Source organism: Netta rufina (genome assembly GCF_964035555.1).
Source record: "Netta rufina genome assembly, chromosome: 1".
In the NCBI taxonomy this organism is placed as follows: Eukaryota; Metazoa; Chordata; class Aves; order Anseriformes; family Anatidae; genus Netta; species Netta rufina.
In genome coordinates this window covers 130,539,366-130,550,532 of record NC_140123.1, presented here as the reverse complement: position 1 = coordinate 130,550,532, position 11,167 = coordinate 130,539,366, and the positions used below count along the sequence as shown (strand labels likewise).

Genomic DNA, 11,167 nt, shown 5'->3' with positions numbered 1-11,167 from the left:
GGAATAAGTATTTTCTTCTGTATTAGCATGACTGAATCTCTGTTCAGACCAGGTCATGCGGAAGATGGAGCATTCAACTTCTGACATTTTATTTTAACAAAAATGTCACTTTGCCCTTAATCTGCAAATAAGTCTTAGCTTATCATCTACCAAACTGCCCGAGTAGAAGCAGAGGGCATTGTATCACCTGACAAGATAGGGTGCTATCATGCTATGCTACTACCATGCTATTAGCTACTATGCTAATACTAACTTAAAAGACTGAATAATGTATAAATGATGAGATCTGTGTTTGAAGAAGTATTTTTTTTTAATAATAATAATAATAAAAGAGTTTAAACTTTAAAAATGTCCTACATTTAAAGAAGAAAAGCGGAGTGGGCTAATGGAAGAAATGGGGAAGTCCAGTCAGGTGAGATGGAGAAAAACGGTTTTAAGAGGCCAATGTATACAAAAAGACATGCAAAATCACGGGAAAGAGGATTACAGAACTTTGAATATTTTCTTTTAAAGAACAGATTTAAATAAAGGCAAGCCAAAAGTATATTACCACTAGAAATGTACTGAAGCTATAACATTTGGATCTGGAAATGTTATGACATTAGTGACACTATAAATTTAATCCCCCCATCTTACTCTTTCAATCCTTGACAGTAAAAGGCTATTGATACAGAAAAACACATTAACACTAATAACATCAACCCACAAACATTATATTTTCATTTAAAATACAACAGAAGGCAATTTTGTTTCCTGAACTCCCACAAAGACAGATCTCTAGACAGATCCTGTCTCTAAAGATTTTAAACACTAGAGAAGGTCTGAGCCAAAGTTCAAGTGGAAGAGAATACTAATAATGAGGAATGAGAGAAGAAGAGATGTAAGATGAAAATGACCTAAAAAATTGTTGACAGACTACTCCAAATGTTGAGCTCCATCAGAGGGGAGAGGTATACGGGTGAAGAACAACTATGGGATAAGGTTAGGTGTTCAATAGAAATAATGGGAGCAGAAGTGATGGTGTACTTACTTAGGCTATGCAAAGCCCTTCAGTGACAAGAAGACAGCCATTCTTGGTAAAAAACAAGATGTTCCCAAGTAGATTGTAGTGGATGACATGGTAGGAAGGTTACTGATGTGCCATGGTTCTGGTGAGGAGCACACATGAAACTAATAACTCAAACTGTAGAATTTGCCATTTCCCTCTCGGCATTGTTCATTTTGAATGGATGTTATGCCCTTTCTCCCTGACCTGTGTCTATTTAGAGTAAAAACTCTTCAGGGAAAAGCCTGGCCATTATTCTGTTTGCGTAGTTATTGTGTATTAGGCTATCCTAATACTTGCTTTATGGTAGAGGAACTTCCTGAGCCTTCAGTGTTGCCTACTTAGGAAGATCACAGAATGCGATGGGAGGCATGTACTTATGGGAGTATTATGGCTGATATAAACATGTCCAAAAAATTAGTATCAGTTCCTTTTTTAAAAAAAATAAAAATAACGTGCTTTATTTTGGTATAGTCTGGACTTTTGTTTTGGCGGAAAAAACGATCTCAAACCGCCCCATCAACGCTTGCAGGCAGCACGGTTTTCAAAATTAATTTCATTCCGCATTGCATATGGGCTGCCTGCTCTTCACGGAGATACTGAACACGGGGCAGGCGCACAGCGCGGTGCGTCCTCGGCGCCCGGAGGGAATACCGATGGTACCGGCTGAAACCGCACAAAGTGGAGCAAGGCAAGTATACACCCCGCAGGAAGGAAGAATGATGATTCAGAAATTAATTAAAAAGAAAAAAAAAAAAAAGGCGTTACTGAGGCAGGTACCGAAAAGAAAGGCAGCGCGCTAACGGCGGCAGCCGAGCCGAGCCGAGCCGAGCCGTGCCCGCCGGTGCCGTGACGGGGCCGGGTGGGCGGGGGGGGGGCGCCGCGGCGGGCAGGTGAGGGGCCGGGCGGCGGCAGGCTCCGCCCGCTGTCCCAGGCTGCTCCGCGCCGCAGCCGGGGGAGGTGGAGCCGCTTTATCGAGAGCCCCAGTGGAAATTTCCCCCTCAGTTGCCGGCTCCAGCGCGGAGGAGACGCCAGCGAGAGCCGCCCGCCCGTGTCGCGCCCGCCGCCCCTTCGTCCCTGCCCGCCGCCATGTCCAACTACATCCACGTCCCGCCCGGCTCCCCCGAGGTGCCCAAGCTGGACATCACCGTCAGCGAGCGGGAGGGGCCCGGCTGCCGCCAGGGCGCCCTGCAGCTCCTGCGCCGCCTGCGGCCCCACTGGAGACCCGAGGAGGTGACGCTGCAGGTACGGGGGGCGCCGCGGGGCCTGCGGGCGGGATGCGGCGGGGAGGGGAAGGGATGAGGAGGGAAGGAGAGGGCAGGGCGGGCGGCCATTGTGCGGGGGAGCCGCCGCCGCGCTTCCTTCCCCTCCCCCCCGCCTCCTCCCAGCGCAGCCCCCTGCGCCGAGCCCCATTTGCTCGGCAGGCTGCTGGCGGGGCGGGGCGGCGCGGCCGGGCAGCATCCCCTGCCCCCTGCCGGCCCCAGCGCTCCCTTTCCTCTTCCTCCTTCCGCGCCCTCCCCCCTGAAGCCCGGCTCCGGGCAGGGCAGGGGCGAGGAAGGGCCGTGCCGCCCCGGCGGCGAGGGGCCGAGGAGAAGGGCCCTCCCCCGCCACCCTGCCGGGCAGGGGCTCTCGCAAAGCCGGGGGACCCCCCCTTCCCCGGGGGGCGGCGGGGAAGGAAGCCGGGGGAGGGAGGGGGCGGCCGCCGAGGTAACGGCCGCTGCCGCCGCGGTAACGGCCGCCGAGGTAACGGGAGGTGCCGCGGTGAGGTAACGGCCGCCGCCGCCCGGGGCGGGCCCGCCGCGCCTTCCCCGGCGGTTGGCGGGGTGAAGGAGCCCTCGGCGCCGTGCGGAATCCGCTGTGCGGGACCGGGCGCCGTGGCGCTTCTAGAACATACCGCACCTAGCCCCGCGCCGTGCGGGAGGTGCCGCTGGGAGAGCGGCGCATCGCTTGCAGCCTGCCTTCCTCTGGGCGTTTCCTTCCGTCCTCTTAACCTGTTTCTTCTTTTTTTTTTTTTTTTTTTTTAGCAGTTAATAATGTGCGGAGGTGTATCGTTTTCGTAAAGCTTTTTTTTTTTTTTTTTTTTTTTTCTCCTGAGGTGAACTAACAGTTGGAAATAATTCCTGTAGAAAAACTGAGATCGTTGTGGTAATAACGCGTAAATGGGCTTCGATTTTATGAAGTTTCTGGATAATAGAAATTTGACTTGCACAACTCAGTTAGCATGAAAACAAAGCTAATGCTTTTTTTTTTTTTTTTTTTCGAAATAATTTCTTTGAGGGCTGCAGTTGTAAGTGAGGCACAGTCCCAGTGTAGGTGAGATATTTTTCCTCGAGTATTAAACAGGTTTCCTGTTTGTGGGTTTGTTTTAGTTTGATGATAAGTTACTTCTCAACATCCCTTTTTTTCATTCATACAGGCATTCTAATAAACTGAAATATTTTCATTTTAAAGTGGGATGTTCCTGACCTTTTGGGAAAGTTCTAGCATGTTTAAAATGAAATGCCACAAGAACACACAAAAAAAACAAACCCACTTCCTTCCTTCACCACTCAGTTTGGAAGAAAAAGCAATTAGAATAAAAAGCACCAGTGCCATTGGTGTGGAACTGGGCCTTATTCGACTGGCCATGCAATGTGAAAGTAATAGGCTACTGTCTGGTTAGGTGCTTGCGTATAAAAACTGTCTCTATCTTGTTTGAACCAAATTACATTAAAATCAAACAATTTTCTACTTTTTTTTATATTTTCTTTGTTTGCAACAGCAAAAAATCCTATTTGTGAAGCTCTTTAGGAGCCCTTTATTTTTACTCTTTAGTCTGTTTTTAACTGTTATGTCTATACATAACAACAAAGAATTCATGTGGTTACACATGCATCACATACGGTAAGATGCTGAAATTGAAGATGACTGCTTTTGTTCAGAGGATGGAGCAAACAAGATCTGCCCTGGATTCTTCTCATTGGATAGGCATACATGTATATTTAGGAGGGAGGAAAAAATGAGAATCACGTATCACGTGGAAAATATGCTTGTCTAATTTGAAACAGCAGCATCATAGCAAAGTAGACAAAGAACATTGGTAGGTGGAAGGAACTGCTTCCTCTGAACTCTGCTGCTATCTACCTTTGCTCTCAAGTAATTCTTGGCTCAAAACAATGAGTAAGAAGTTGGAAGAGTCCAGGGCTTGACTTATAAAAGTTAATCAACTTCTCTTGCAAAAAAAATGTACTGTTCTGTGTGCCAAACTGCTTAGTCAGTGAAACAGTTCTGGAGTGTATTTAGGACATCTTAATATTTAATCCTTACTTCTTGTAAGATCTGTAAGTTTAAAGTATGCTCATGACTTTTGATTTTTTTTTTTGTATCAGTATAGGAAACAAATGTAGGACAGGATGAAAATAATTAGTCATTGTTTAAAGTATCCTTTTAATGCAGAATTTTTAGAAATTCTAGAATCTGTAAGCATTGCCAACCATTTGCTGAATCACAGGCAGTTCATTTTAATGCATCTCCTGTCTCCAGTTATATGTGAATATTATCTGTGTATAAGAACATAAATATGTTGTTTTGTAGTGATAAGGAGAAGCAAAATTTTCCTGTCTAAATATGAACTTCACATACTTCAGTTGTGCAGTTGTCATCTAAGGATGCACTGGAAGCTGTGTAGAACTGGGTATTGTATTTTCTAAATCTTTAATTCTCGAGGTTTGCATTCTCTGCTTTACACTTTCAGAAAGCTATGTCATTATCACAAAAAGCACATATTTGTTTTAGTAGCTTCTGATTCTGTAACATGATCAAAGTAATAAAATAGAGTAGTTCAGGTTGGACAGAATCTCTATGGAGGCTTCAACCTCCTCGTGAAAGCTTACAGCTTGCTTAATCCAGAAGTTGGTTGAAGTGAATATAGGGAACAGTGCCTGGGGATTTCATGAGGTAAAATGCCCTTCAAAACTCAAACCCTGTTTTGGATTAGTGAACAGCTTAAATTGTGACAGTGGACATTACTAATGAGTTGGCCTGAATATAAAAATTGTAATGAAAAATAAAACTTTATCTATATTTAACTCTTTCATGCCATAAAAAGGTTTTATCACCTTCCTAATGTAAAAATATCTTAAGTTTTCTCATCTTATTTTTTTTCTCCCTTCTTTTATGGAGGTGAAACTTTGTTTTTGAAGGAGGATCAGTGTTTGGTTATGGTACAGGAAGGCCAGTGACCACTCCAAGTGTAGACTTGGGATTCTTTCATTCCATGACCTACTGAACATCTATAGGTCTGTTCCTAACAAAGGATTCAGTAGGTTAATACATAATCGCCTCTCTACAGCACAATGTTAAGCAGCAGGGAATACAATCTGTATTTGTTTTCATTCTGAAGTGTTCTTTAATGTTAAAAATAAAGGGTGCTTGCTCTTACTGGTGAAGAGACTTAATGATAGTGTTAATTTACACATATATTATTTGCATAGTGTGATATGTATCCAAAAGTCAGCTGCAAGATCACTTGGGGATCTGGGATAAAATTGCGTGCCAACACTGTTCTTGTCCTTGCACAAACCTAAAGGGGGAGAAAAGATTTTTTTTTTTTTTTCTAAAGAGATTCAATTATTGAATGAAATTTACTTTTTTAGAATCTGCAAGCTTTTGTATAGAACTTTGTTCCATATCATTTCCAAAAAGGTTTCACAAATGTTTCTCGTTCACACTCACATTATGGAATATTGTGGTATAGTGCTGTCTTTGTTCAGGATGTACATATCTTCGCATTTATCAATGCTCTGCATGACTTTACTACTGTGCCTTACTATTCTTCGTAAGGACTTAGTTGTGCTTAGAAAGACTTGTACTTCAGCCAACAAAATACTTAACTTAAACCTTACTTCCTTATATATCCGGTTAGCTTTTTCTCTCGCTCTCCCCCCATCTATCTGCTTTTTTTCCTTCCTGACTTGCGCTCTATAGCTTTTCTTTAATTAGTATTTTCTGGCTGCTGCTCAGAGTTCTGTTCTTGTCTGCATGTTTGTATTTTCTTTATTACAAAAAGCCTGGCTTCAGGTTTCTGAACTACTTAAGATACTCTGTTTATTTAAACAGAGACTGTATATGGGATTTAAAGCAATGAGATAATTGAATGGGAACAAAACATAAATCTCATGGGGAACAAAGCAAACTGTAATATTTTCTAAATCTGAATGCTATTACATTTTTTTCAGGAGTCGTATTTTTTAACACCTAGCTGTTCTAGGATATGATCTTCAACAGTTGTGGAAGTAGTTACTACTTAAAGGAAGGATGAGTGAAGGAAAATAACATGAAATTGTTTCAGAATGGGCTACACTGATGGTGTTGTATTGTGGAAAAACTGTAATTTGAGGTGTACCTTGAACACAGTGTTGCAGCAATTGAGAACTTTAGGTAGTAGATGTCATTTGATGCTGATTGATTTCTCTGTTCTCATTATGTGTTTGATGCTAGATAATACCTTGTTGTAAAGGAATTTTTATGGTATCAGTGGGTGGAGCAGCAATAATGTTCATGGGGTGAATTGAAGTGCCACATCACAGTATGATGTAATCCAGCTGTGCATGGTATAGGTGTGTTTGTACTGATGAGTCTCATTCTAGGTAATTGAATAAAATAAAAGTCAATTTTTGCTAAGACACAGCCTGTTAGTTACCTGGCTATGTATGGCACATAACTTCCAGGAAAGGCTTGTGATGTCAGAAAAGACAGCTTCCTAAAGATGTTCCTCTTTAGTCTGTGGCTTTTTCGCTTTTAGATGCTGATTCATGTCAGAAGTCTCCAGGGTAGGAATAGCAAATTCATTCTTGGAATTAAAATCTTGACTCCTTTTATACATTATATTAGTCTATTTCTACATGTATGTCTGTAACTTTTAATCAGTATTGTGTAGTCTGTGGAAGGTTTTAAAACAATTCGCTGCTACACAAGTCTCTCAACTACTTATCAGATGCTGACTGTCTCCTTGGGTAGGAGAATAGTCTTCAGAAAGAAGACAAAATATTTTGTTTTATGCTAGAATAAGTCTCCAAAGAAAAATTAACTCATCTTGTAACACATTTAGATCAGAACTGGTCCTTGCAAACAGTGATGTATCTGTAGTATTTTATAATAGAATTCTGCATGTAATTTTAAATGGTCTTCATATTGAGGATATGCAAGACATGGAATTTCACATCTAAAAAAAAAAAAAAGTGTTCTTTGAAGCTGCAGGCTTGATTGGTAGCCAAAAAGTGTTTGTTTTATACTATATGGTATGGGAAGCAGCAGTAGTAGTAGTATTGCTTTTTCTCCATGCTGCTGTCATGGCTGGGTGCCCCAAGTGTTTGCTGGAGAACTGGTAGTTCAGCCTCTGGCCAAACTTAGCACAGAATGGCACCATTAATTTACTGGCTTCCTGCTAGCTCCTGCTTCTCACAACAAATGGTGCTTGTTCATGGCCAGCTCGTAGCTCAAGTCATGTAGGCACTGGCTTCCAGCTGCAAAGTGTGGTGGCCTGGGTGTTGTGGCTCCAGAGCCTGGGGACCTTTGGATGATGTTTCTCTGACATATGAGACCTGCATTTTCCAGTAACCAACCAGTACTTTGTCTTCTCTTATGAGCAGCTGAAAAAAAGAAAAAAGATGGAGAAATGATGAACCTCTTTTCAATGTATGGAATTCTTGGCAGAGGTATGCTTGTGGATGTGCTCGCATAGACTGTATTCTCCCAGAAAAAAAAATAAGTTGCATCTTACAATAGAAACTTTAATGCTGAGAAGATTTCAAGAAGCATATATTACAAATTATGCCTTTCTGGAGATCTTCCCTGTCATTTTTGGGTTCCAAAGCAGAACCAGGGAGAGCCCTCCTTATCAATGCAGAAACATCACATTTCTGTTTGTTTCTGCAGCAGTACAGTACTACTACTACTACTGTTTCTCCTTCAGTGGATGTAAGGACAAAAAATTGGAAAAAAATTGTGGAAAATTTGCTGGGTAGGTGGTAAGTGCTTTCTACTTTTCCCCCTGTGACACTTAATTTCTGCCTTTTCATGCATGTTCCACGTGATCAGAACTTGGTTCTCATTCTTTTGAGCACCTGGAACAATAGGATCATATACAAGCTTTTTTGAAGCACTTATTATGAGATAGGAATATATCCAGCACATGCCTTTATCAGAAATCTAATAACCTGATAATTATGAGATTTTTAAAGTATAATTGCTTTTAAAGTAAGCTGTCTCAAAAAAGACGTGTTTCTGCTCTTCCTATACCTACTTGACCTGTCCTGTTTCTATCTACTGCTTTCTGTGACTGCACTTGAATAACTCATTTGTAGATTTCTAACCTTCACTTTGTATTTCAGTAAACAATTTGTTTGTTCCCAAGAGCTGGAGAGCCTTGACAGTCTGGACTTCCAGCTAAATCTCCTCCTGTATTTCTTGCCTAGATCATGGGCCAGTATAAATATAATTTCCAGGAATGTTGTCAGAATTCAGCTGTAGCTTAGCATTGTATCATCTGAAAGTAGGTACCACAAGGTGATAAGTACATATCACAATATTTAAGTTTTTACAGACTACTAGAGTACCAGAGTTGTGCTTTTTTTTGTTTTGTTTTATGCACTCAGTTGTGTTTTTTGCTTCCATTTGCTCTCTGTATGTCTAGATATATTTCAAGAATTTCCTACCTCATATATGTAACGCTGTAGATTTTTCCATCCTCTACGTGACCTTGAGAGCTTACTGATTTTTTTTTTCTTGCCTCCATAATAGGGGTCTCTTCTGATCATGCTTTTGTTACAGAACTGATATTTTGCTCTGCTGCATCTCAGTTTGTTTCAGGGAAGACCTTCCAAGCAGATTATTCAGTACACAATTAATGCAAGATTTAAACAAAGTATTAAATTCTTTTATTGGTAGACAACATTAAGTGTTTTTTCATGTCAGAGTATGGAAATTATCTGCTATGTTATTAGAAAAGTAAGCAAACTCTTCTGCCTTCTCATTTATTTGTTAATCAATAAATGCTCCTGGGTGTAAATAATTACCTATAGCAGCATGTTACAGATAGATGCTAATAAGAGCTAGAGTTCCTAAATTATAAGTCAAGGGAGTCCAATTTCCTTGCTGTGGAGTTGTTTTTTATTAATGCTAATGAAGCTTATTTTGAGGGATAATAGGCCTATGCAGTGTGACAAAAGCTGTGAGGTGGCCAGAAGTTTCTGTTTGACCATCAGAAGCAAACCTCATGTTCTTACTGTTCCTTGCATCAGTACTATTTAGGTCTCTGTTATTTGTGCTGTTGCCGTTTCTCGGGACCTTTGAACCTGCTCTTCTTGTCCATAGTACTATCCTGCACAGAGAGAAGGGCAAGCTTGATTAGAGTTATTTTTATAGACATAGGAAGGGGTAGCAGAAGTTCCAGTGACTTGAAGCTGACTTGATTTTGTAGGAGCTTTAGGCCAGCATATGGTTGTGAAGAGATTGTTTTGAGGTACATAATGGAACAGATCAGGAGCTACCTGTGTGCCGGGTGCTCATATCTTGAAAACATCAGTGCTTTTAGACTAAAGGTTTTCACCCTAAACCTTAATGTAGCACAACTGTTGTATATGTGGATGTCATTAAGCAAGTTAGTTCTTTCTGAGAACTGCTAAGAACATAAAAGCATATCCTTCCGACATGTTTCAGGAGCAGATAACTCTGGTGGTGAGTTCTTTGAACTTTTTGAGTTTATTCTATTTGTATACTGAAAAGTATGAGAACCAGTACTTCCTCAGTGATCAGAGGAGGTTCCATCTGTGACTATATACTTACCGGGGTGGGGGGCAGATGATGACCTTACAGAGGTGTCACCTATGATTTACAAGCCACACTTGAAATGAAGAAATACTCTGCTTGGTCAAATTAGATAACATTGCTCCATTGCTCAGTCATGCGATCCTTATCTTAGAGAAAACTTGTAATATCCGTGTGAGTGTCAAACAAAAAATATAGTAGTGTTAAGAGTATAAATGTATCTTACTGTGGAAACCAGTAGGTATGCTAAACTGTACAGTTTTTAAGTTGTACTAACAGTGTAACATTATTTTAGTGCTTTGAGGACTGTTTAAGGCAAAGACTTCATTAGTTGTCTCCTATTTTGGATTATTAATAGCTAGTAATAACTGTCTGTAAAGCCCTAATTCTGGGTGAATCATGTAAATAGGCTAATTTGGCTTTATGGCATGACTTGCTGAACCTATTTGCACAAGACTGACTGTCCATAACTTTTTATGCAGAGTACTTTCTGTATTCTCTGCCATTTTTTTCTGCTTTTTTTGAGTTTGTTGGCTAAATCACATAAGAAATCTGAGCAAAGCAAGATGCGATAGTTAGAACACAACATCTTTGTGAATTCTTCCCTTTCTAAAACAGGGAGACTCAATTTTGGGGCTGGGGGTGGAGGGCCTTTAGGGTTTAAAAAGCTCCTGGTGCTGCTTGATTTTTCCATATCCATGAGACTTGAAAAATAAATTAACTTGTGTTTGAATGGTACTACTTAGCATTTCAAAATTAGACCCACTTAACCTTAGAGGGGGGGGAAGGTTTATGACTTTTTTTTGCTTTCAAAAAAAAAAACCCAACACCTCCAAGGCTTTCAGGGACAGTGATGCAAGTAGAGAAGTTGCCTGTTGTTGACGTGTAATTTAAAAGGGGAAAAATATATATTTTTTAAATGTTAAGCTGTCCTATAAGGTCTGAAATGCAGCAGGACTGTTCCTTGGTCAGTAGTTTTGTTCTGAGTCTGACTTACGTCAGTTGTGAAAGAAAATTTCCCCAGTGTTTGTAGGTTGCCTTAGGCAAAAGTGCTCGCAGCTTCCAGTACCTGCATAGTTGGAAAATGTTCAAATGCAGGTGTTCAGGTGGTCTCCACATGCCTCGTGTCATGTGCCAGAAGTTTACTAAATGAGAATTGATGATAAAAGTGCCTCATATAGAAAGGTGGTAAGTTAATTAAAAGATGCCCACCAAAGGGAAAACTGCATATGTAAATGCATATGTGAACCAACTTCAAGTTGCCTTCTGTTGGTTGCTTATTTTAGTATAAGGTCCTGAAAGGATGCTTTGTGTAAT

The 11,167-nt window shown here is 41.1% G+C and overlaps 1 protein-coding gene across 1 annotated transcript in view; it reads left to right on the top strand.

Moving 5' to 3' along the window:
• The first annotated feature begins 2,006 nt into the window (after positions 1-2,006).
• Positions 2,007-11,167, top strand: part of ETNK1 (ethanolamine kinase 1) — a 34,831-nt gene continuing 25,670 nt past the window's right edge. The window contains exon 1 of the mRNA XM_084294937.1: positions 2,007-2,290. Within this exon, the coding sequence (XP_084151063.1) occupies positions 2,135-2,290 (156 nt within the window). The 5' untranslated portion in view covers positions 2,007-2,134. The remainder of the gene's footprint in view (positions 2,291-11,167) is intronic.